Source organism: Hyperolius riggenbachi, chromosome 3 (assembly GCF_040937935.1).
Source record: "Hyperolius riggenbachi isolate aHypRig1 chromosome 3, aHypRig1.pri, whole genome shotgun sequence".
Taxonomy (NCBI): Eukaryota; Metazoa; Chordata; class Amphibia; order Anura; family Hyperoliidae; genus Hyperolius; species Hyperolius riggenbachi.
Window position 1 is genome coordinate 331857770 of NC_090648.1, and position 26601 is coordinate 331884370.

Consider the following 26601-nt stretch of genomic DNA (forward strand, 5'->3'; position numbering starts at 1 on the left):
GGACGCCCTTTTTTCCTGTCGGGCGCCCAATAGCTGATATTTTGTATTGCAGTCTATGGCGGCGCCCTTTTAGTCCACTAGAGCTGTGCGCCATTTTTTCTCTGCCCCCCTCCAGCACCCAAGGCTGAGACACCAAAGTGCGCCCCTCCATCCCTCCCACCCCAGCCATCACACACTGATTGCTATTAGACTAAGAGGGCCACAGGGCCCACAACCTCCCCAACACCTTAATATCTAGTTATCTGGCTTGCAGTCACTGCTATGTATCCCCTTTTCTTATTTCTTTCTGCTTCATACACAATTAGGAATGACAGCTGAATGAATTGTGCGCCCCCTCCTACACTGCGCCCTGAGGCTGGAGCCTCTCCAGCCTATGCCTCGGCCCGGCCCTGACTGCATGCTGCAATTTCCTGCAGCATGCACCCTAAACCCTGGATTGGTGTGGCTAAGCAATGCGGTCTGTGGCTTTGCAGCAGCACAGGTGCCACGGCCAAATCATAAATACCGTAGCCGCGGCACATAGTCTATACAAGTGGTAAACACTATAGGAAATCACAGATGCTTCCTGAAAATGCAACAGCCCCATAGGAGAGCATTACATTCGCATGTGATTTTCCATTGCGGCAAAACGGTTGCAAATTCAACCAGTGTGACCCCCTGCCTAAATTCACTATAGCAGTATGATAACCATAGCACAGCTGTAGTCAGAGTTCTGTGAGAATTCACACAGTGCGTTTGTACTGCGCTTTGTGTACACCGGTCCCCAGGCACGTGACTCCGTTGTTGCCTTCTTCCGTCACATGACACAAGTAGGTCACATAAAAGAACATTCTCCAGGAGGAAATCCATTTCTCTCCTGAAAGAATAACATGAATATATGCATGTGGCATTAAACTTTGCACACTGACATCCTGGAGCTGTGCCACTTACATGATTTTCCCCCCATGAAACGTGAAGAAACATTAAGAACCCCCAACAAAAGGAGAAAGCAGGTGAATGCTTTGTACATTCTTGCGTGTTCCGGTTACCAGGGGAACATTACATGATTTAAAAATACACTTATGTGAAAAATGAATCAATCAAGTAGTGCATTAACCCTGCGAGTGCAGCAGCATCTGATGGACTGGCAGTTGGAGGGAGGATGCTGCTGCTGCTTCTCAATATGTTGGAGGGTTGTTGCATTTGATCTCTTCATTTCCTCTCTGTGGAAGACTTGCAATTATTGCTGAGAGATTGTCTCATTAGGAAGATAAAGTTAATAACGGCTCTAACGTGCTGCTGTCTCAGGGAGCTGTGCCTCTCTCTCTGCTTCTCTCTCTCCCCCCCTCCCCTCTCCATCTATCTCTCGCTCTCACACACACACAGCCAGCCAGTTCTGCTGCTCTGGCTCTCAGCATCACTCTGCATCCGACCACAGACATGGCGACAGTGGTCCAGCCCCTCACATTGGACAGAGGTAGGACCTGTGCCTGTGTGTGACATTACTGTGCATGCTAGACTGGTGGGAATGTCCTCAGTATCTCACAATGGATGCAGGCAGAGTGTAGTGTGGAACAATCCCCCTGCACAGCTCCACAACCTGAGAGTGTGCATTGCTGGAACAGTCACAGGGAATCCATGCTGGCCTGGAAAACGGGAAACATTACTTAGTGAAGCTTCATGTCATGCACATCAGATGAAGGCAAGCAGTAAATTGTTACCTGTGAAGGCATTGCACCCCCCATCATGCTGTTCTCAGGTGCACTGACTTATAACCTGCTCCTGATCATCTGGAAGGAAAATGTGCAAGCCAATGAGAGGATAGAGGTGATTGCATGCTGCTGTGCATGTGTGTTTTATGCCCAGTGAGAAGTTTGCTAGATGCAGGTGCTGCTCAGATGGTCAGCATGACACTACTGGAGCACTGGTGGAGGTTAGTAGAGGCAGGTGCTGCAGAGATGGTCAGGAAGACACTATTGGAGCACTGGTGGAGGTTAGTAGAGGCAGGTGCTGCAGAGATGGTCAGGAAGACACTACTGGAGGCTGGAGCACTGATGGAGGTTACTAGAGGCAGGTGCTGCAGAGATGGTCAGGAAGACACTACTGGAGCACTGGTGGAGGCTAGTAGAGGCAGATGCAGCTGAGATGGTCAGCATGACACTACTGGAGCACTGGTGGAGGTTAGTAGAGGCAGGTGCTGCAGAGATGGTCAGGAAGACACTACTGGAGCACTGGTGGAGGTTAGTAGAGGCAGGTGCTGCTCAGATGGTCAGTCCGATACTACTGGAGCATTGGTGGAGGTTAGTAGAGGCAGATGCTGCTGAGATGGTCAGCATAACTGTACTTGAGTGCTGGTGATGGGGACTGGGTGTCTATGAAGCTGCTGAGACAAGGGGGAGAAAATAGAGGATAGACAGCACCTGCTAGAGAGAGGAACTAAGATAGAGCAGGTGCTGCTGAGGTAGTCAGCATGACAATACTGGAGCGCTGGTAGAGGTTAGTAAAGGCAGGTGCTGCTGAGATGGTCAGCACCACACTACCGAAGCACTGGTGTATTAGTAAAGGTAGGTGCTGCTGAGATGGTCAGCATGACACTACTGGAGCACTGGTGGAGTTTAAAGAGAATCTGTATTGTTAAAATCGCGCAAAAGTAAACATACCAGTGCGTTAGGGGACATCTCCTATTACCCTCTGTCACAATTTCGCCGCTCCCCGCTGCATTAAAAGTGGTTAAAAACAGTTTTAAAAAGTTTGTTTATAAACAAACAAAATGGCCACCAAAACAGGAAGTAGGTTGATGTACAGTATGTCCACACATAGAAAATACATCCATACACAAGCAGGCTGTATACAGCATTCCTTTTGAATCTCAAGAGATCATGTGTGTGTTTCTTTTCCCCCTGAGGGGGGAGTGCATAGCAGAACCACAACACTGAAGTACTTGGCAGCCTTCCAGACACAGGCTGACAAGTCTGACAAGGGAAAGATACATTGATTTATTACAGAGACTGTGATAGTACAAAGTGCTGCAGTAAGCCAGAACACATTAGAATAGCTTTTGGAACTTGTAGGATGATAAAAAACAGGATGCAATTTTTGTTACGGAGTCTCTTTAATAGAGGCAGGTGCTTGTCAGATGGTCAGCAGGATACAACTGGAGAACTGGTGGAGGTTAGTAGAGCCAGGTGCTTCTGAGATAGTCATTACGACCCTACTGGAGCACTGGTGGAGGTTAGTAGATTCAGGTGCTGCTGAGATGGTCAGCATGACACTACTGGAGTACTGGTGGAGGTTAGTAGAGGCAGGTGCTGCTGAGATAGTCATTACGACCCTACTGAAGCACTGGTGGAGGATAGTAGAGGCAGGTGCTGCTGAGATGGTCAGCATGACACTACTGGAGTACTGGTGGAGGTTAGTAGAGGCAGGTGCTGCTGAGGTGGTCAGCATGACACTACTGGAGTACTGGTGGAGGTTAGTAGAAGCAGGTGCTTCTGAGACGGTCAGCATGGCACTACTGAAGCACTGGTGGAGGTTAGTAGAGGCAGGTGCTGCTGAGATGGTCAGTACGACACTACTGGAGCACTGGTGGAGGTTAGTAGAAGCAGGTGCTGCTGAGACGGTCAGCATAACACTACTGGAGTACTGGTGAAGGTTAGTAGAGGCAGGTGCTGCTGAGATGGTCATTGGTCAGCATGGCACTACTGAAGCACTTGTAGAGGTTAGTAGAGGCCGGTGCTGAAGAGATGGTCAGCATAACTATACTTGAGTGCTGGTGATGGAGACTAGGAGTCTATGAAGCTGCTGAGACAAGGAGGAGAAGATAAAGGGTACAGCACCAGCTAGGGAGAGGAAGGAAGACAGAGCAGGTTCTGTTGAGATGGTCAGCATGGCAGGAGTACTGAATACTGATGGGGTTTGGGAAACTGCTGAGACAAGGGGGAGAAGGTAGAGGGTACAGCACCCGCTAGAGAGCTGACAGAGCAGCCACAAACAGCTAGACTGTGTTGTCACAATAGAGTGCTGATGGGAAGGGGAGGAAGTACAATTCTCTTAATCAGATGTTAAAGGAAACAAGAGCTGAAAGCACTAAATTAAAATCAGTGTAAACAAGTCAGAAATGGAAAGCTCAAAGTGAAATGTAAATGCTTCTAGCAATACACTTCAAGCTGTTATACAAATGTAGAAAATTCATTTTGTATTGCTTAAAGCTGAACTGCAGGCAAAAACATCTATCTATCCTATCATCTATCTATCTATTCTATCTATCTATCTATCTATCTATCTATCTATCTATCTATCTATCTATCTATCTATCTATCTATCTATCTATTACACAGCAAATGCACTTTATATATTTTATACAGATAAGATAATTGCCTGAATCTGTCACCTGTGAACCCCTGTACAGCAAATCTTAGACTGAGTGGGGAGGTGTGATAAATTTGTGCTAATCCAAAAGTATCTAGAGATGCTAGATTTCGTTGCCCAAGACAATAGTTCATGATCATCAGCCCCATTACATCACTGATGACATCATTAGTGACCTGCCATGCTGAACTGTTGATGACTCTCACCATGTTTTTGGTGACACTTGAAGAGTACCTGAGGGGACATGTGACATGAAATAAACATGTGTATGAACAGTGCAAAACCTATTAATATCCAGGCTTTTACTTGTTTTAGTTTGCTGTTTGAAAGAGTTAATTTTTAGGCATGGAGGTGACAGCTTCTATCTTGTCGATACCTTGCCGGCAATATAGTAAACATCACTGATAAGCAAATTACAGCTATAAGGTTTCCCTGGCAGAATACAACTTCTGAGAGCAGAGGGATATAGAAAAAGGTCAACAGTTCATGCATTTTCATTTAGGGACACCTAATAGGCTGCTACTAAGCAGAGATGAGAAAACATTCATTCTACTTTGTAAATATTTAAATGTAAAGTAAAACCATGGGATATCTAAAAAAAGGTCATTTTTAGGAGTAGGAGGGTAAATACAATTGTTTATTTCATCAGTTTATTTTCACTTCGGGTTCACTTTAAGGCTTGTACAAATGCCTGCACAAATGCTCACTGACAAGTATTTTTTTAAGCGATGATCTATCAGTGTGCTGGTTGTCTGCAAAGTCCAAAGAACATGTCTACACCTGGATGTGTTCTGCAAAGTGCAGGGACAGCCGTAAGATTAGGTTGCCAGATGTGCTCTTCGGTAGGGCTGTGTGAGCCATTTGGATCTCATGGCTTTTGGGCAGAATTACAATTTTTTTTAGCAAGTAGAGCATTTTACTTATATTGAAAATGATTTGTGTATCAACTGCCTGGAGTTCTACACAAGTGATAAGGTGCATTTTCAAGCAAATGGGAATTGGCATTTAAAAAAAAATAAAAAATACATGTACAGGTATGTGTTCACAAAGTAATTATAAAGCATGTCTTGCAATTTTCCGCTTCTGAATCCATTAAATTTCCCTGTAAATTTGTGCCTGTTTCATCCAATATGGCCGTCGACTTTTACTTTCCTTTACGGGTCACCAGCTTCCCAAATCTCCTTCTCAAGATCTCTCAAGCGCTGTTGGTGCGAGAGACAGAATTTGTGCTCGCAGGCATTGGCACTTGTGCATGCGCACGCCTATAGAAGAGCGCGCGCATGCATTGCGTGACCAAGCATAGACAGATTTTGCACAGGCGCTCTCTGAGTAAGAGCAGGGAGCTGTGCATTATCGGGAGTGTGACTCAGAGGGGCGGGGAAGGGGCGGAGATGACAAAGCAGAGACAGAGCGGTAGAAATAAGCTCTGCCTCCTAATAGCAAGATTTTTGACCAAAATGGTCACATTTTTACAACTGAGTTTTTGGGTCTGTAGCCAGAAAATCGAAAAGGGGACTAAGCAGCATAGGACACTAAAGGGTAATTGGTCCTTTATTGAAAAAAAAGAACAACAAATCAGTTCCCATTCATTTTAAAAATTAAAGCTGCTCTAAGGCCCGGTTCACACTTGCGGTTCTCTGCCAAACGGACCGGATGACCTGACCGAATCCGGACCGGATCGGAACCGTACGGTTCTGATCCGGAGTTGCATCAGGTGTTCATCAGGATGCGATCCGGATCCGTTTGGCAAAAGATAGTAGAAATAGAATAAAAATGTTGGGGTCTGGGAGGTCAGCAGAAGGTGGACCTGTGGAATCAGGCCCTCCGCTGTTTAGCACTCACCTCCACCTCCGACATACTGCCAACATCTCCAGCACGTTTAAAATCACTGCTGCTCCACTCCAAAATGCTTGCCCATGTGTCCCCATCCAAAATCGCTGCTTCAATACGCATAGGAAGTGGGGTAGAACATCCGGATTTTTAGCCAGTGTGTTGTGCGCTCTCCGGTTCTCATTGGTTTGTATTGGCCGGATGGTGCAGTCCGGCTCCGCTCCGGATACGGCTGCCGGAGGAGCCGGACCAAAAAATAGCGCATGTTGGGTCTTATGCCGGAGTCCGGATCCGGTCCGGACGAAACGGACGCATGTGAACGCACGCATAGGCTTTCATTGCTATGCCGTGCGTCCGTTCCGTCCGTTCTGCATGCGGTCCGGCTCAGGTACGGCGATTCCGGACAGCGACCGCTAATGTGAACCGGGCCTTAGGCCTTGTTCTCATTATAGGCTTTTTGTTAAAAAGCGGCTGTGCAATGATTCTCTATGATTCTCTAGTTCATATCAGAGTGGTTCGTTTCTGATCCGCTTCCAAAAGCGGAGCTTGGGCCATTTTTTAGGTCGATTTGCCTCAATGGTAGGTATAGGAGAAACGAAAAAACGCTCACAAAATCGCTTTGGCAAGCGATTGTGTGAACGTTTTTTAAAAAAAAAATACATTGTATTTTTTTTTTCCCAGATCAAAAGATAGAAGCGTTCTGCAAAAGCGCTTACAAAATCGCCCACAAAAACGAGCGAACGTGCAGAAAATTGCCGGAAAACGCTTAAAAAAAAAACACAGAAAAAAAAAGCCCAAGCTGAACGCAATGTGAACAAGGCCTTACTAAGTGATTTACCTGTTTGAAATGGCCAGAGGTGACCTGACTCGCACTGAAGTATGACAGTTGACAGCTATTTCAAAGTGTAAGATAATAATTTAATATGAACCTAATATGAAGTACTCTCTGGGTCGTGGCTTGGCTTCCTATTGGAGGAAGAAAACAGAGGCAGAGAGCAGTGGGGGGAAATGCGTTATCGATGGGAGATGCTCTGAGGCTGACTTACAGCCTCCCATAAATAAACCCAGCTGGCAACAAGCAGATTGTCACTAGCCTGGCGATCTTTTAAGAGGGTGCAGCGCAGGGGGGGGGGGGGGGGGGCTTGGCAGTGGCGATACAATGATCCAGAAGCATGTCATTGTGCACACGACATGCCTCTGGGTCCTATTAGGATTATAATATGCCACCTCGGGTTCTCTTTAAGTGGAAAAATTATCATTCATCCATAATGGATCTAGCAGTTGTGTAAGAATTGCATACAGCACATTCTGCTAATAATAGCTCTTTGGTATCCTCTCAAGCAGCTGTCACCTCAGACATCTGCCTGGTTGTCTGTGCCTAAAAACAGCCCTGGACTGAATTATCAATAACAGCACAAGGAAAAGATACCTAGATACCAGAGAACTGTATAGGAGAGAGAAGGGGGCCACTAGACACCAGGGAACTGTATAGGGAAAGAAGGGCACCAAAAAACTATATAGGGAAGGGAGTTCCACTAAACATCAGGAAATTGTATAGATGAGGAAGGACCACTAAACATCAGGGAACTATATAGGGGATGGAGGGGGGCCATTAGACATCAGGGAACATTATAAGGGAGAGAGGTGGCCACTAGACATTGAGGTCTGCCTGTGAGTTGGTCCCAGGGCTCAATTTTGGCCCACTTTCTAATTGAATTTGACACCCCTGTTGTAGTCTGATTGGACTACTTATCATTTACTCTTCAATTGGTGGGCCTGAACAATCGTTTCCAATTGATCTCAATGATCCGATCAGATAGTGGATCTTTCAGAAAATTGGATTGTTAATGGGCAGACCGATAATGGGACAAGTTAAGCAGATGGCGGCTTCACACAAGTAATTAACAGTAAAGTGCTCATACACTGTTACATTTTTTAAATAGAGTAGTTATTAGATTCCATATAAACACTGAATCAATTGAAAAACTATTGAGACTTTGGCAAATATTATTATTATGATGTAATGGGAAAAAATAAATAAATAAATACTACTAATAAAAAAAAATATATATATATATATATATGTATGTGTGTATATATATATATATATATATATATATATATATATATATATATATATATATATATATATATATATATATATATATATACAGTAGAGTCTGGGTTTTCCGAATTTCAACTAGCCAGCAGTCTCAACCAACCAGCACAAGTCACTGTATTAGGCTGTTTGTGGGCTCTGCTGTGCTTAAAGACTAAGTTTTACTGCTCCCCCATAGTTAATATACTTTCAATTACTGTACATTGAACACGAAGTTCATGGTATGTCTATAGAGTGGGGCATAGTACTGTATTAGCTAGGCCCATTTTTAACATTGCCAGAAGCAGAAAGCACACTTATCTAGCATTAGCTGGTCCCCAACTGTGCCTGATAACCAAGACTATATATAGTAAATAAAGAGAAAACTGTTCCTGGCATTTTCCATTTTTATGTCTTCTGACTGAAGCCAATTCTGATGTCATTTCCTCCCTTACTTTTTTTTCTCCTAGAAACTGCATTGTCATATCTAGCTTGCTTTGTAAACACATGTGAGCACAGCATAGATCATGTTTCAGCAGCTTTTCCCTTCTCAGCTTTGTGTCACACTGAACTGCCCTCAGCCAATCAGTGAGGAGCAGGAATGTGGGAGGGGAGATAACAAGCTTCCTTCTCATTGGCAATGTACCAAATAGAGCCACGCTAACTGAGATAAGATTAATTACAGCAGAAACATTTATGATTAGATTGGAATGCTTGCAATGCAGGGTCAGGTTGCAGGCTGCATAATAAACACAGAGCAGTTGGTAAATGAAATTTATTTTGTGGCTGACAATCCCGCTTTAACTTCCTTAGCGGTAAGCCCGACACTGTGTCAGGCATACCACTTCCTGGCCCCAGGAGTCCCCCACGCTGCATAAATGAGATCCCGCGACTGAAAACCCTTTAGCTAGCACTAGGCTAGCTAGTACAAGTGCCAGGAAGCCCCCGATCCCCGCCGATCCCCCAGTTAATACATTACACCCCCCTGGATCCAGCGATTGCGCAGCCTCCCTGCACAGCTTCGGTCTCTCTATGGGGAGGATCGGGTTTGTGCATGATGTCATGATGTCGGCGATCCTCCCCATAGTGAAGACCGGAGCTGTACAGGGAGGCTGCGACCAACCGCTGGATCTAAGCTGGGTATTGTATAAATGGGGGAGCGGCGGGGATCGGGGGGTGCCGGGCATTTGTACTAGCTAGCCTAGTGCTAGCTATAGGGTTTTCAGTCGCAGGATCTCTGGGGGGGGGGGACTGGTGGGCACAAAATGGCAAAACCTCCTGAGCGGCGTAACGCTCAGGAGGTTAAGGTTTTGCATAGCTTTGTACAGCATAGGGCAGAACAAAGCTAGTAGCTGTAGTGGGTGTTGGACAAAAATTTCTAATGGAACTTTGTCTAGTAAATAATGATACAAAGTGATGCAAAGTGGTAAGGATATCTGGACTATCAGGAAGATATTGATTGTTTCACTGATCAACCATACATTTAATAGGGCGTTAATACCTTTATGCCTTTTCTAGGGATTTGTGACGTGGATTATTATAAAAGCATGTAGGTTACTCAGAGCCAGTTCTCTTGTGAAGCAAGGTGAAACATTTGCATCAGGCACAGAGATTACAGGGGCAGCATGTTTGTACGGTGTGTTTACACTAACAGCATGCAGTCAGAGTAGGAGGAGAAGCAAGAGAAGAGGTTATCATTGGGGAAAAGCAGCTTATTGTGCTGTGTGAGGAGTCTGACAGTGAGTGAGGAGGGGGAAGGCAGGGGAGTAGCAGTGTTTCTTTTGACTTGCACAGGAGAAGGAAGGAGGTGGCACTGCTGTCCTGACTGAGGAGGAATGGAGGACGACATACTGGCTGAGGGTGAGCAGCCAGCCAGCCACCCAGTGTGTTATTGTGTTGAGCTGCAGCATGTCATGTCTCAAGTTATGCATATGCTCCCTTTCGGACTGAGAACACTACATGAAGCAGAGTAAATTGTCGGGTGCTATGCGATCATTCCAAATCAGGAAGGGGGGATGGGAGGGTGCGCATCCTGATAAGTTTACCTCAGGCAGCAAAAAGTCTAGAACCGCCCCTGAGGTTACTCCTTCACAACAAGAATACTTTAACCAAAATCTATGCTAAATATTCTGTAATGTACATCAGAGAAATCCCATCCTGCAAATAACTCTGAACAGATTCCTTAATTCTAGGATTATGTAATCGGCTCTTGCCTCTACCCCAATTTGCTGTTCTTCTGTATACTTTTATGTTATTAATTATAAATGGTGCAGAAACACTTAGCTTTGCAAGTCTGATTTTTCTTTTTTTGATACACTAATACATGTTTGTAGCTTGATGTGAAGGAAAATCAATTGGAGTAAAGTCAATAGGAAACTATCTCATCATTGGACAGCAATCGAAGCATGAGACATATGTGCGACATCTCTGCTAACTTGCCCTGGGTCTGTTTCCTATACATTGGGGTACAATTATATATAACGCACAGAAGCTGCTGTTTATTAGGGCAGCAGTAATTTACAGTGAGGTCTCTAGACATGCTGTTGGAACGTAAATTGTTCTGGATTATATCTATGCTGAATTAAGTCACACAGAGCAGACTCAGTATTGTGACAGTACAATGACAGTAGCTGTATTCCCCCATGCATATACAATACAGGTATAATTAATTACAGCTTGAATTATATGTTTACTGACTTGCACAACTTGTGTTAAATACAATTAGTTATGGCAAAATATTTTGGAATAACTTGTATCCCTTGCTCATAAAATGCTTCGAAAATTGCTGAAACTGTTTTATACCTGCCTAAGTATTTTATTTGTAGAAACATGCCTGTTTAATTGTACCTGTTGGGGGATCTTTTTTGCCCAATATTACCATTTCTGTGTAATTTAAGGGGTTGATTAAAGTATTTATTCAATATATTCACCCAGTTACCCCAATACTACATAGCTTTGGTAACAATGGACAAAAAAGATTGGATCATTAGTGGCCACCATTAGGCATTAAACTTGATCTCTGAAATTTACACAGAAACAATTTCAGTGTGAGGCACAATCTATTTCATTCACCTGCTTAAAAATAAATAAATAAATAAATAAATAATGAACACTTTTCAGCTTTCTTTTGTTATTGTCGGTATTTGCTTTTGCTCACCCAGCTAAAACAAATTTGCTTCTGTTTACTTCTCTGGAGAGCCCCATGTATTTTACTTGCTGTTGGACTGCAAAAATTCCTTTCAGATAACAATGCTCCCTTAACTCTTTAAATTAAATATAAAAATAAAAAGTGAACTCAGGCAGGTTCTGTTTAGGTGTAGTTCTATATATACAACCATGTTTATATCATCTTGGCATATGTCAGTAAAAATTTAACGTTTGCATAGTGTGACGAGCAGGTTAGCATCTGCCTGGAGCAAGTTAACTATCTGCACACATAGAAATCTAGGTTATTTCCTTCACCTCATTTATGCTAGGGACTACATTTCTTTTAGAATACAAATCTGTGCCCAGTTAAAACTAGAAATCTCAGCAAATGAAGACTTCTCCAGGCATTAGATTATTCATGATTGGTTGAAGTGACATTCTGATGGATGTGCTCTGCAGCTTTCTCTGCTCAGGTAAATAGCAGTCTGCTGGTTTGCATTCTTAGGACCGGTTTCTACTGTATGACCTTGTAACAGTAGTGGCCCTGTTCCTCTTCTTAGTCCTTCTCCATAGGAGAAGACGAGAAGTCACATTCATTTGATGAGTCGTTATGCATCATGATATATGATTGTGCTGGGCTCCAACATCTTAAGGATTTATGGGGCTTTAGGGACTAGTGAGGATGGGTCATTGCTGTAGTAGGAATATCAGGTGCCAAGGGAATATATTACTTGACATTGTTGGCCTCCACAACTACAAGGCCACTGGTATGTGTATAAAAACACATAGTCATTAAAAACGTATTGTAACACCAAAGTCAAAATAACATACAGCGTGTGTACTAGTCCCAATCAAAACAAGTATTTTTCTGCTTAAAGCACCGAAGAAAATGCTGGTGCTATCTAAAGTAAAAATATAAATAAGTATGAAGCGTCCCCCTCTATATTTCCAACATTTATCATCCACCTAGAAACTGTATAATGTCTTGGCTGTTGATCAGAGCAGATGTGGATTGGTCTTGTATGTAGCATATTGGAATTAACATATACCATTTATCCTGAAATGTCACCACTTGCATAATCCTCTTTTTCAGTCCTGATGCTCAGTACTGGCTTGATGTGCTTTTATGTAACACTGATTCATGTGTGTATCCTTGTGAGGTTAGACATTGCATGCATTGTAGTTTGATGTGACGGATTTTCTTTTGCAAAAGGTAGAATGGAACGTAGTAGTTGGCAGAGGAATGCATCGTGTTGTACTCTGTATATTATGAATTTAATGAAAGCACATCAGTAGAGCAGATGTTGTTCATCTGAAGGCACTTGCTCAAGGCTGCTATAGGGCTGTCATTCCGACACATGATTAACATAGGCGTTCATATACTTGTACTGTAGTGTCTATGCATTAGCATTAATAATTTTCATACATGGATTAATGGATAAACAAAGTGAACTCTGTGCTGTGTCTGCATTACTCATAAGAACTCATGAAGGACTTGCACCAGAACACCCTGAATCCCTGCATGCTAAATAATGCAAATAGTCATTCCATCTCCTGACGTAGTACTCTGGCCAGAGACGCACCTGCAGTGCATAAAACAAAGTGAGCTGGCTGCCTCTAACATTATTTTCCTAGAGAAAGGAGAGGCAAATCATGGCAGTTTTGCACTGGTGTTCCAGCAGAATGTTACTAGTACCTTCATGCTGTGTGTAAAGTGCTGCATCCAGCTCTGCTATTGTATTCTACTGGCATCCCAAACGCTCACCTTGTTGGGGGCCAGAAAGAGCAAAGAAGTCCATGGCAGAGGAGAGCTGAGCAACACCTGGACACGGAACATGAAAACAAGATGCATAGCCATAGCTATTATTATAAATATTATTATTATTTATTGTATTTGTAAAGCGCCAACATACAGGTCCTTCTCAAAAAATTAGCATATTGTGAGTTCATTATTTTCTGTAATGTACTGATAAACATTAGACTTTCATATATTTTAGAGGCACAGACTAACCAGCAAGCTCATGGTGACCCAGAACTCATTGGGGTGTGTAGGGACTACAATGGTCCTAAAAGCCCCCTTACTAAGATGTTAAGAAAAACAAAAGTTTGCTTTCCTAAAACAGAAAGAATTTGCGATAATTCAGGTTGGAGTGAGCTCGAGATGTCTCCCAGGCACCACTGCTGAATATATGCAGTGGTGCCTGGGAGACATCTCGAGCTCACTCCAACCTGAATTATCGCAAATTCTTTCTGTTTTAGGAAAGCAAACTTTTGTTTTTCTTAACATCTTAGTAAGGGGGCTTTTAGGACCATTGTAGTCCCTTACACACCCCAATGAGTTCTGGGTCACCATGAGCTTGCTGGTTAGTCTGTGCCTCTCGGATTTACAAGCCCTACTCCATAGAGCCAAATTAATCCATGCCATGCACTGATGAGGATCAAACAATCCGAAACAGTCTGTATGCATGTTGGATTATTATGGCTCTGTACATATTAACAAGCTGACACATCATTGCATTCCAGCGGTTCTGGAGGTGTGTTTAGCTTCTAAGGGTACAATGGTTAATTTGCATATATTCAGCAGTGGTGCCTGGGAGACATCTCGAGCTCACTCCAACCTGAATTATCGCAAATTCTTTCTGTTTTAGGAAAGCAAACTTTTGTTTTTCATATATTTTAGATTCATTACACACAACTGAAGTAATTCAAGCCTTTTATTGTTTTAATATTGATGATTTTGGCATACAGCTCATGAAAACCCCAAATTCCTATCTCAAAAAATTAGCATATTTCATCCGACCAATAAAAGAAAAGGGTTTTTAAAACAAAAAAAGTCAACCTTCAAATAATTATGTTCAGTTATGCACTCAATACTTGGTTGGGAATCCTTTTGCAGAAATGACTGCTTCAATGCGGTGTGGCATGGAGGCAATCAGCCTGTGGCACTGCTCAGGTGTTATGGAGGCCCAGGATGCTTCGATAGCGACCTTAAGCTCATCCTGAGTGTTGGGTCTTGCGTCTCTCGACTTTCTCTTCACAATATCCCACAGATTCTCTATGGGGTTCAGGTCAGGAGAGTTGGCAGGCCAATTGAGCACAGTAATACCATGGTCAGTAAACCATTTATCAGTGGTTTTGGCACTGTGAGCAGGTGCCAGGTTGTGCTGAAAAATGAAATCTTCATCTCCATAAAGCTTTTCAGCAGATGGAAGCATGAAGTGCGCCAAAATCTCCTGATAGCTAGCTGCATTGACCCTGCCCTTGATAAAACACAGTGGACCAACACCAGCAACTGACATGGCACCCCAGACCATCACTGACTGTGGGTACTTAACACTGGACTTCAGGCATTTTGGCATTTCCCTCTCCCCAGTCTTCCTCCAGACTCTGGCACCTAGTTTTCCGAATGACATGCAAAAGTTGCTTTCATCCGCAAAAAGTACGTTGGACCACTGAGCAACAGTCCAGTGCTGCTTCTCTGTAGCCCAGGTCAGGCGCTTCTGCCGCTGTTTCTGGTTCAAAAGTGGCTTGACCTGGGGAATGCGGCACCTGTAGCCCATTTCCTGCACACGCCTGTACACAGTGGCTCTGGATGTTTCTACTCCATACTCAGTCCGCTGCTTCTGCAGGCCCCCCAAGGTCTGGAATCGACCCTTCTCCACAATCTTCCTCAGGGTCCGGTCACCTCTTCTCGTTGTGCAGCGCTTTCTGCCACACTTTTTCCTTCCCACAGACTTCCCACTGTGGTGCCTTGCGTAATATGTTGGCTCTTTATAAATACAATAAATAATAATAATAATACAGCACTCTGAGAACAGCCTATTCGTTCCGAAATTTCTTTATGTGTCTTACCCTCTTGCTTGAGGGTGTCAATGATGGCCTTCTGGACAGCAGTCAGGTCGGCAGTCTTACCCATGATTGCAGTTTTGAGTAATGAACCAGGCTGGGAGTTTTTAAAAGCCTCAGGAATCTTTTGCAGGTGTTTAGAGCTAATTAGTTGATTCAGATGATTAGGTTAATAGCTCATTTAGAGAACTTTTTCATGACATGCTAATTTTTTGAGATAGGAATTTTGGGTTTTCATGAGCTGTATGCCAAAATCATCAATATTAAAACAATAAAAGGCTTGAACTACTTCAGTTGTGTGTAATGAATCTAAAATATATGAAAGTCTAATGTTTATCAGTACATTACAGAAAATAATGAACTTTATCACAATATGCTAATTTTTTGAGAAGGACCTGTATTACGCAGCGCTGGACAATAAATATATACATGGATACTAGGATGACAGTCATAACTAAGTTATACACCATAGATACGCTGACCATACATCCCGCTTTACCCGGGACAGGGTCCCCTTTCCCAGGCTGCATGAGGTCCCTGGAAACGACCCGTTTTTATCCGCTGGACATCCCGGCCTCGGGACTCTGGCCACCGTACGATTGCATGAACTGTTCGCGGCGTCTTATAGATGCCACGCCAGTTCATAGCCCACAGCCCCGCCCCAGCCTGCATAGTGTTCCGGCAGGCAGAGCAAGGCTACGGGAAGATGGCGTCGGAAGCCCTGTACTGGAGACTATTTGTGTCTCCAGTACAGGGCTTTGGGTGCCATCTTCCCGTAGCCCTGCTATTCAATTCAGCGCGGGAGACTGCAGGAGGAAGATCATCCGGGGAGCTGCGTGCCAGAGTAGGCCGGGAGAGAAGACTTTTGTCAGGTGAGTAAATTCCTTTTTTTGCAGGTGAAATGTTGCCCACATTGCGTTATTTTCTGCTGAAATGTTGCCCACATGGCGTTATTTTCTGCTGAAATGTTGCCCACTGCGTTATTTTCTGCTGAAATGTTGCCCAATTTGCGTTTTTTTTCTGCTGAAATGTTGCCCAAATTGCGTTTTTTTTTCTGCTGAAATGTTGCCCAAATTGCGTTTATTTTCTGCTGAAATGTTGCCCACATTGTGTTTATTTTCTGGTGCCTGGGGTAACTGTTGCTGCATTTCTTATTTAATGGTTATAGTTGGCTATATTTGCTGCTTTGGGGTTACGGTTACACTCCGCCCTTACAATGTCATGGCCACGCCCATTTTTCAGCGAGGCGTGCTACGCATGCAGCGAACGCCCAAACCCCCCCCCCCCTTCGAACCCCGCCATGACCATTTTTCGGCACGCCGCGCTACATAGGATTTGCATCAGCAGTAACACACAGTAACAAAGAACTGTTTTTCTTTGAAGGATATTATGCTGTTGCTTATCTTTTAGAGCAGAGAGGAAGTTCTGAGTTCCGTTCCGCTCAGCAAGAGTTGCAAATGTTTGCTGATGATCCCCTTTGATTGCATGAAGGAAGGCGGTCTTAAAGATAACTTGAAGTGAGTGGAATATGGAGGCGGACATATTTATTTCCTTTTAAACAATGCACATTGCCTGCCTCTCCTGCTGATCCTCTCCCTCCTAATACTTTTAGCCATATACCCTAAACAAGCATGCAGATCACGTGACAAAAATCTGACCAGATTAGTTGCATGCTAGTTTCAGGTGTGTAATTTGACACTATTGAAGCCAGAAAGATTGCCAGGAAGCCAGAAAACAGAGCTGGAAAGTTATAGCCATCACCCACACACAATCCACAAACCTAAAGCGCTTCATGCAGCATTTTTGGAGCTATAATGAAATAATTGCATTTAGTGACTGTAGGGCCAAATCATGACCGCACCGAGAATCACATTTAAAATCGCAGTACTTAAAGTTTCAAAAATCATGAGTGGTTTCCGAAATCGCAAAGCTGCTGCGGGCCCTGGGCCTTAAAGAGGAACTAAACTCTTTTACAGGAGATAAAGAAAACACAGAGAACCCCACCCTGTTTGTATTTGGAGATAACAGCCTGTGTAATTCAACCTTATCTGCTAGTAATGTGCCACTGTAATTTGAGCTGTCATCTCTGTCTAATCTGTGCCACGGTGTGCCGTTCACACAGGTTATATGTAAACACAGGAGCTTAACCCTGTATATGCTCCCAGCAAACCGAGAAGTAACTCTACACTGCAGCATCTCTGAAGGCGCCCTATAAACTGTAACAAGGAAATTATTTTCTGTAAAGATTATTATGCTGTTGCTTATCTTTTACAGCAGAGAGGAAGTCCTGGGTTTAGGTCCGTGTTAATGAGTTGACGAGTCATGTGTCACCCTCCACTGGCAGTCATGGGTAGCAAAAGTGTAGGTTTAGAGTGCTGCTGACAGCTGCCTGCATACATAACAGATTGGGGAACTGAAAGCTAAGGTCAGAAGACCCAGCCACAAATGAGGACATGTATGACAAATTTTACTATCCTAGTACATTGGTAATCAACTATAACGTCACATGGGGGTCCAAAAAAATCTAATTTGACTATGAGTGCTTCAGTCTGAGTTTTTGAGTGTGCATATTCATACTTCCTCCTTTTCAAACCTATCATAGAAAAAAAACAGATTCTGGATCTCTGAATGGCACAATCCTATTTTGTATGTAGCCTTCAGTCATTATGTGGGGATGTCATCCAAAAGAAATCATAGTTAATAAAAAGGCTCTGAATTCCCAATTTTCCATTTCAAACTGTCTGCTCAGCCATATTCAATTTCCTTCCGATCCCTTAGCAAATTAAGGGCTCAGCAGATTCACCATACTAGTTGTAATGATGTGGATGCAATTGATAACTTTACATCCTATTTCTCACAGCTAGCCAACTGAACCACAGCTGTGTTCAGAGGAGAGAGGATGCTGAAATCTGAGCACTCTGTTTGCCTTGGCCAGCATCATTTGCATCACCATTTAAATCTACTGATTTGTTTGAATTTGTTTCAACAGATGTAAGTTTATTAATCTATTAACCTGCTATTCACCAGACTGGTGTATGTACACTTTCATAAATAATATAGGTGTATGTGTGTGTGTGTGTGTGTTTGCTTGAAGAATTACACCCGTATTCTGTTTTTATTATAATGTAAGGGCCCGTTTCCACTGTACGCGGTGCTACATAGCCGCATTGCACCGCGGCCGAACTGATACCAATGCACGGCAATGGAACAGTTTTCATTGCGTGCTGGTTATGCGGAGCGGTGCAGAGCAATCCGAGAATCTGCAGAATGCACGTCCCGTCTCCTCCAGTCACTTCTGCGTCGGCAATTGCAGAAGTGATGGGATGCGGCGAGGTAGCCACACTCACATCACTTCGCAAGTGGAAACGGGCCCTAAGTAATTTTATCACTGTCTTAAAACAGGACTGCAGGCAGTTAGAAAGGAACTTTGAGGCCTGGTGCACACCAGAGGAGTTTTTCTGAGCGTTTTGAGTTTTTAAATCTGCTGCTAATGTTATCCTAGGTGTCCGTGCACACTGAAGCAATGAGGTTTTGTAAAAAAAAACCATAGCATTACATTGGGAAGAGCTTTTGAAACGTCTAGCGCCCAAACGCTAGAGGTTTCAAAAGTTCTTCCCAATGTAATGCTATGAGTTTTTTTTTTACAAAACCTCATTGCTCCAGTGTGCACAGACACATAGGATAACATTAGCAGCAGATTTAAAAACTCAAAACGCTCAGAAAAACTCCTCTGGTGTGCACCAGGCCTAACACAGGTTTGATTTTCATTCCAGTCAGTAGCTGATACCACCTTTCCCACAAGAAACCTTTACTTTTCTCCAACAGGTCATCAGGGAGGTCTGTATGGCTGATATTGTGAGGAAACCCCCCCCCCCCCCCCCCCGCACACACACACAGTTTGATGTCATGACCAAGGACCAGACAGTTTGCTTTCTGTGAACCTTGTTGCATTGTGGGAAATAATGGCTTTTTCCAACTGCCAATTGTATTAATTATATTATTGTCACTACAGTTCTTCACTTTCTTCACTAAAATTCACTTATAGGCCTTGATTCACAAAGCCGTGCTAACTGTTTAGCACGGGCATGCTGAACAGTTAGCACGTAAAGTGGCGCTCGTGCAAAGTGCCGCAAACGCGCGATCGCGGCACTTTGCGTGCGCAAAAGTCCGCGAGCGCCACTTCACGTGCTAACTGTTTAGCACGCCCGTGCTAAACAGTTAGCACGGCTTTGTGAATCAAGGCCATAGTGTAAAGACAACATACTCCACTCTGCAAGAAGTTTCCTGCTGGTCCTTGGTTAATGCCAAATGTATACTTTTTGTGCTTCTTGGCCAAGTATGTTGTGGCTCCCCTTTCAGGTGCAGCAACGCCCGTTCCATGTGAAACCCTCTCTTCCATGTGTACCATATGTACCATCCAAGTATTGTAGCCCCTTTCTGTCACAAACACCTCCTTTGACCATCAATTTTCTCCTTTTCATGTGTTGTTTCCCATTTTAAGCCTTTTCTCTCATATGTACCAACCCCTTTTTTATGTTCAGGTACCCCTTTGGACTGCAGCCACCCAAGGGCCTCTGTTGGCTTTGTTGTTTGTTCAGGTGTGTTCTCACGTGGCACCTTCATTTACTGAACATATAGATTAGGTATTTGTTGGGAATGAACCTTGCAGGCCTGGGGCACTATGAAGGTGGCCCATAGGGATGGTCGGAAATGTCGATTTCCGATTCTGCAGAAATTCCGATTTCCGCCAATGCCGATTACCGATTTCACGGATTCCCGATCGGTTTCCGATTTCCCAGTTTGGGTTTCCGATTTCCGAGTAGTGATTTTTTGGTAATTTTTTGCATTCTCTGATCGGCCAAATACTTCCGAGTTGACTCTGCATTCTCTGATTGGTCCAATGCAATGCAATGTGATTGGGCTAAAATTACCGAGTTGTAGTATGCAGTATTTCTACAGTAATCCGGTTTCCGATTGGTTTCTGATTTCCGAGTAGTGGTTTTTTTTTGTCATTTTTTGCATTCTCTGATTGGCCAAATATTTTCGAGTTGTTTCTGGATTCTCTGATTGGTCCAATGATTTCGAGTTCTGTGATTGGGCTAAAATTACCAAGTTGTGGTAATGCAGTATTTCTACAGAAATACGATTTCCGAGTTCCGTTTTCCGATTTCCAATCGGAAATTCAGATTTCCGATCGGAAATTCGGAAATTTCAATTCCGTGAAATCTGAATGAGCATCCCTAGTGGCCCACAAATAAGGAGCTGCATTCCCCTCCTCACCCCTTCTCCCTCCCTCTGATGAAGAAGATAATGTCTTAAGGTGGCCACACACCATACAATTTTTTAAATATCTGTTCAATTTTAGAATTTCAATCAATTTTTCTGACTGATTGTAACATTTCAAAAATATGACCAATGTACCACACACGTATGTTAAATTTTTCCCCAATTATGATAAAAATGATTGGAAACTCTGACAAAATTGCTAGGGTGTGTATATTAATAAATTGACAATCTAACACACACCATACAATCTTTAGAAAGATTGAATAAAAATATCTGGGATTCCGGATCGATAAAAATCGAAGAAAACGGGAAATCCGAATGAAAAAAAAAGCTTTCGATTTTTGCTGTAAAATTGGATCATGTTATTGTATCGTGTGTGGCCACCTTTAGCCTTATATGAAGATAATGACTAGACTTATATGCCTTTAGAGAGGCCTTCCAGAGGGGTAAGTACTACTGAAGAAGCCCCTGCAGTCTAGGGCCATGTAAAGATTCCCACATCTTATCCTTGCTTTAATGTAAGGATCTCTTCTAGAGTGGGCATTGCTGTGCCACATTTGTTATTGGTGGGGAGGTTACACAGGTAGCACTGCTATTGGAATGGGTAGATAATAGTGGAATCACATATAACCCATGACAGATAGGCTGCCTGATGGTGGGAGTCACTACAAGGTGAGGGAGGAAAGAGATGGGAACATTAAGGATGCCATCAAAGCTTAGCTTTGGGAGGACCATTATTTCTATTCACATACCTGATTAGATCAATGCACTTCTTAGTGTTTTTATCTGCTATTCTATTTTCATGACAGTCATTTTATATTTTGTTGATGTAAAGGACAACTGTAGGGAGGCTGCCATGTTTTTTTTTTCCTTTTGTGCAATCCTCTGTCTCTAATATTTTTAGCCATAGACCCTGAACAAGCATGCAGCATATCAGGTGTTTCCGACATTAATGCATGCTTGTTTCTGGTGTTATTTAGACACTATTGCATCCAAAGACATTAGCAGGGCTGCCAGGAAACTGGTATTGCTTAAGGAGGAATAAATATGGCAGCCTCCTTATACCTCTCCCTACAGTTGTCCTTTAATTTTCATTCTTGATATGTATGCAATTCCTGGAAACCTATTTTAAGGTCTACCCTATGGCTTTGTCCCTGCTTTATTCACATTCAGCCTGAGGCTTTGACACTCAGGCAAGCTTCCAGTTATCAACACAACTGTTTCCCTACTGCTATTCATGTCACTGAATGAGCCAAAGCAATAAGAACTTGAAATGTGAATGTGTGCAGTTATGAATGCATTCCTCTGTACACTCGTATGTGATCGCATGTGTATGCACAATTCCTAAAGGACTACAGTATCTGTGCATGCAGCCATATAAAATTAAAGACACATAAATGGGGCATACCAATATCCATTTTAAGGAATGTGGACATTTATGATGTAATATGGAAAGTCTAAATCGTGTTTTCATATGGCCTGAATTATGTTGGTATCTAGTAATAACATCCCATCCCATAAGCAATCAGCCAACATTGACTGTAGTTTAGTCATTGCAGATTCATGGATGAGTCCATTTTTTTAATCCCGGATTTATTAAAACATAAACTTTTGAAGTGGATATATGTGTGGATTTGCAATCACACAAACACCTTTCAGTAACACTTTCAGTTACCTTTTAGTAGCATTCACTATAATACAAAATTACACTGGTGAGGGTTAGTGTTGGGCGAACATCTAGATGTTCGGGTTCGGGCCGAACAGGCCGAACATGGCCGCGATGTTCGGGTGTTCGACCCGAACTCCCAACATAATGGAAGTCAATGGGGACCCAAACTTTTGTGCTTTGTAAAGCCTCCTTACATGCTACATACCCCAAATTTACAGGGTATGTGCACCTTGGGAGTGGGTACAAGAGGAAAAAAAAATTAGCAAAAAGAGGTTATAGTTTTTGAGAAAATCGATTTTAAAGTTTCAAAGGGAAAACTGTCTTTTAAATGCGGGAAATGTCTGTTTTCTTTGCACAGGTAACATGCTTTTTGTCGGCATGCAGTCATAAATGTAATACATATAAGAGGTTCCAGGAAAAGGGACCGGTAACGCTAACCCAGCAGCAGCACACGTGATGGAACAGGAGGAGGGTGGCGCAGGAGGAGAAGGCCACGCTTTGTGAGACACAACAACCCAGGCCTTGCATGAGGACAAGAAGCGTGCGGATAGCATGCTTTGTACCGCCATGCAGTCATAAATGTAATAAAGATAAGTGGTTCAATAAACAGGGACCACGCGGCAACGCTAACCCAGCAGCAGCAGACGTGATGGAACAGGAGGAGGCGCAGGAGGAGAAGGCCACGCTTTGTGAGACACAACAACCCAGGCCTTGCATGAGGACAAGAAGCGTGCGGATAGCATGCTTTGTACCGCCATGCAGTCATAAATGTAATAAAGATAAGTGGTTCAATAAACAGGGACCACGCGGCAACGCTAACCCAGCAGCAGCAGACGTGATGGAACAGGAGGAGGCGCAGGAGGAGAAGGCCACGCTTTGTGAGACACAACAACCCAGGCCTTGCATGAGGACAAGAAGCGTGCGGATAGCATGCTTTGTACCGCCATGCAGTCATAAATGTAATAAAGATAAGTGGTTCAATAAACAGGGACCACGCGGCAACGCTAACCCAGCAGCAGCAGACGTGATGGAACAGGAGGAGGCGCAGGAGGAGAAGGCCACGCTTTGTGAGACACAACAACCCAGGCCTTGCATGAGGACAAGAAGCGTGTGGATAGCATGCTTTGTACCGCCATGCAGTCATAAATGTAATAAAGATAAGTGGTTCAATAAACAGGGACCACGCGGCAACGCTAACCCAGCAGCAGCAGACGTGATGGAACAGGAGGAGGCGCAGGAGGAGAAGGCCACGCTTTGTGAGACACAACAACCCAGGCCTTGCATGAGGTACCGCCATGCAGTCATAAATGTAATAAAGATAAGTGGTTCAATAAACAGGGATCACGCGGCAACGCTAACCCAGCAGCAGCAGACGTGATGGAACAGGAGGAGGCGCAGGAGGAGAAGGCCACGCTTTGTGAGACACAACAACCCAGGCCTTGCATGAGGTACCGCCATGCAGTCATAAATGTAATAAAGATAAGTGGTTCAATAAACAGGGACCACGCGGCAACGCTAACCCAGCAGCAGCAGACGTGATGGAACAGGAGGAGGCGCAGGAGGAGAAGGCCACGCTTTGTGAGACACAACAACCCAGGCCTTGCATGAGGACAAGAAGCGTGCGGATAGCATGCTTTGTACCGCCATGCAGTCATAAATGTAATAAAGATAAGTGGTTCAATAAACAGGGACCACGCGGCAACGCTAACCCAGCAGCAGCAGACGTGATGGAACAGGAGGAGGCGCAGGAGGAGAAGGCCACGCTTTGTGAGACACAACAACCCAGGCCTTGCATGAGGACAAGAAGCGTGCGGATAGCATGCTTTGTACCGCCATGCAGTCATAAATGTAATAAAGATAAGTGGTTCAATAAACAGGGACCACGCGGCAACGCTAACCCAGCAGCAGCAGACGTGATGGAACAGGAGGAGGTGCAGGAGGAGAAGGCCACGCTTTGTGAGACACAACAACCCAGGCCTTGCATGAGGTACCGCCATGCAGTCATAAATGTAATAAAGATAAGTGGTTCAATAAACAGGGACCACGCGGCAACGCTAACCCAGCAGCAGCAGACGTGATGGAACAGGAGGAGGCGCAGGAGGAGAAGGCCACGCTTTGTGAGACACAACAACCCAGGCCTTGCATGAGGTACCGCCATGCAGTCATAAATGTAATAAAGATAAGTGGTTCAATAAACAGGGACCACGCGGCAACGCTAACCCAGCAGCAGCAGACGTGATGGAACAGGAGGAGGCGCAGGAGGAGAAGGCCACGCTTTGTGAGACACAACAACCCAGGCCTTGCATGAGGACAAGAAGCGTGCGGATAGCATGCTTTGTACCGCCATGCAGTCATAAATGTAATAAAGATAAGTGGTTCAATAAACAGGGACCACGCGGCAACGCTAACCCAGCAGCAGCAGACGTGATGGAACAGGAGGAGGCGCAGGAGGAGAAGGCCACGCTTTGTGAGACACAACAACCCAGGCCTTGCATGAGGACAAGAAGCGTGCGGATAGCATGCTTTGTACCGCCATGCAGTCATAAATGTAATAAAGATAAGTGGTTCAATAAACAGGGACCACGCGGCAACGCTAACCCAGCAGCAGCAGACGTGATGGCGCAGGAGGAGAAGGCCGCGCTTTGTGAGACACAACAACCCAGGCCTTGCATGAGGAGAAGAAGCGTGCGGATAGCATGCTTTGTACCGCCATGCAGTCATAAATGTAATAAAGATAAGAGGTTCCATAAACAGGGACCGGCAACGCTAACCCAGCAGCAGCAGCAGCACACGTGATGGAACAGGAGCAGGCGCAGGAGGAGAAGGCCATGCTTTTTGAGACACAACAACCCAGGCCTTGCATGAGGACAAAAAGCGTGCGGATATAGCAGCAATGCTTTTTGCCGCCATGCAGTCATAAATGTAATACAGATGAGAGGTTCAATAAACAGGGACCGGAAACGCTACACCATCCCAGATGTTCATTGGTCATGTTACTTGGTTGGGGTCCTGGAGTGTTGCGTAGTCGTTTCCAATCCAGGATTGATTCATTTTAATTTGAGTCAGACGGTCTGCATTTTCTGTGGAGAGGCGGATACGCCGATCTGTGACGATGCCTCCGGCAGCACTGAAACAGCGTTCCGACATAACGCTGGCTGCCGGGCAAGCCAGCACCTCTATTGCGTACATTGCCAGTTCGTGCCAGGTGTCTAGCTTCGATACCCAATAGTTGAAGGGTGCAGATGGATTGTTCGACACAGCTACGTCATCTGACATGTAGTCCTTGACCATCTTCTCCAGGCGATCGGTGTTGGAGGTGGATCTGCACGCTTCCTGTTCAGTGGGCTGCTGCTGCATGGGTGTCAGAAAATTTTCCCACTCCAAGGACACTGCCGATACCATTCCCTTTTGGGCACTAGCTGCGGCTTGCGTTGTTTGCTGCCCTCCTGGTCGTCCTGGGTTTGCGGAAGTCAGTCTGTCGGCGTACAACTGGCTAGAGGAGGGGGAGGATGTCAATCTCCTCTCTAAAGTCTCCACAAGGGCCTGCTGGTATTCTTCCATTTTGACCTGTCTGACTCTTTCTTCAAGCAGTTTTGGAACATTGTGTTTGTACCGTGGATCCAGAAGGGTATAAACCCAGTAATTGGTGTTGTCCAGAATGCGCACAATGCGTGGGTCGCGTTCAATGCAGTCTAGCATGAATTGAGCCATGTGTGCAAGAGTCCTACCAGAATCCTCATCATCCTCTTGTGAGCGTTGTGATAGTTGTTGTGATGCATCATAGTCGTCACCTTCCTCCTGGTCTGCTTCTGCTGACCATTCGCGCTGAATTGTGGAAGTCCAACGTGCACCGCTCTGGCCCTCGTCAGTGGTGGCATGAAATTCCTGCTCCAACTCCAGCTGTTCCTCCTCCTCTTCTTCGTCATAGCTGCTGGGGCCAGCGTTCCCTGAGGCGGATGGCCTGATGTTGGTACCATCACGCTGATCGTTTTCTCCTTCAGATTCCCCCAGTTGCATCATGACAGCTGTTTCCTTGATTTTCAACATTGACCTCTTCAGTAAACACAGCAGTGGTATGGTAATGCTGACTGAAGAGTTGTCACTGCTCACAAGCAACGTGGATTGCTCAAAATTTTGGAGGACTTGGCAGAGGTCCAACATGTTGGCCCAATCGTATCCACAGAAGCTTGGCAGCTGTCCGGATGCGCCTCGGTACTGCGCCGTCATGTACTGGACCACTGCACTCTTCTGCTCACAAAAGCGTGCTAGCATGTGCAGCGTAGAATTCCAGCGCGTAGGGACATCACACAGCAAGCGATGGTGGGGGAGATTGAAGCGCTCCTGCATCTTGGCGAGTGCCCCCGAAGCAGTACTGGAA

At 44.5% G+C, this 26601-nt stretch overlaps 1 protein-coding gene across 4 annotated transcripts in view; it reads left to right on the plus strand.

The window, feature by feature from the left end:
• Positions 1-811: 811 nt before the first annotated feature.
• Positions 812-26601, plus strand: part of LIN7A (lin-7 homolog A, crumbs cell polarity complex component) — a 169736-nt gene continuing 143946 nt past the window's right edge. The window contains exon 1 of one of the 4 annotated variants that reach the window (XM_068276867.1): positions 812-992. Coding sequence is in view for 2 of the 4 variants with exons in the window: in XM_068276865.1 (XP_068132966.1) it covers positions 1420-1456 (37 nt within the window). In the remaining 2 variants the exon portion in view is untranslated. Of the gene's footprint in view, positions 993-1334; positions 1457-1516; positions 1807-26601 lie in introns of those variants that run through there. The other 3 variants (XM_068276865.1, XM_068276866.1, XM_068276868.1) reach the window with 3 other exon arrangements.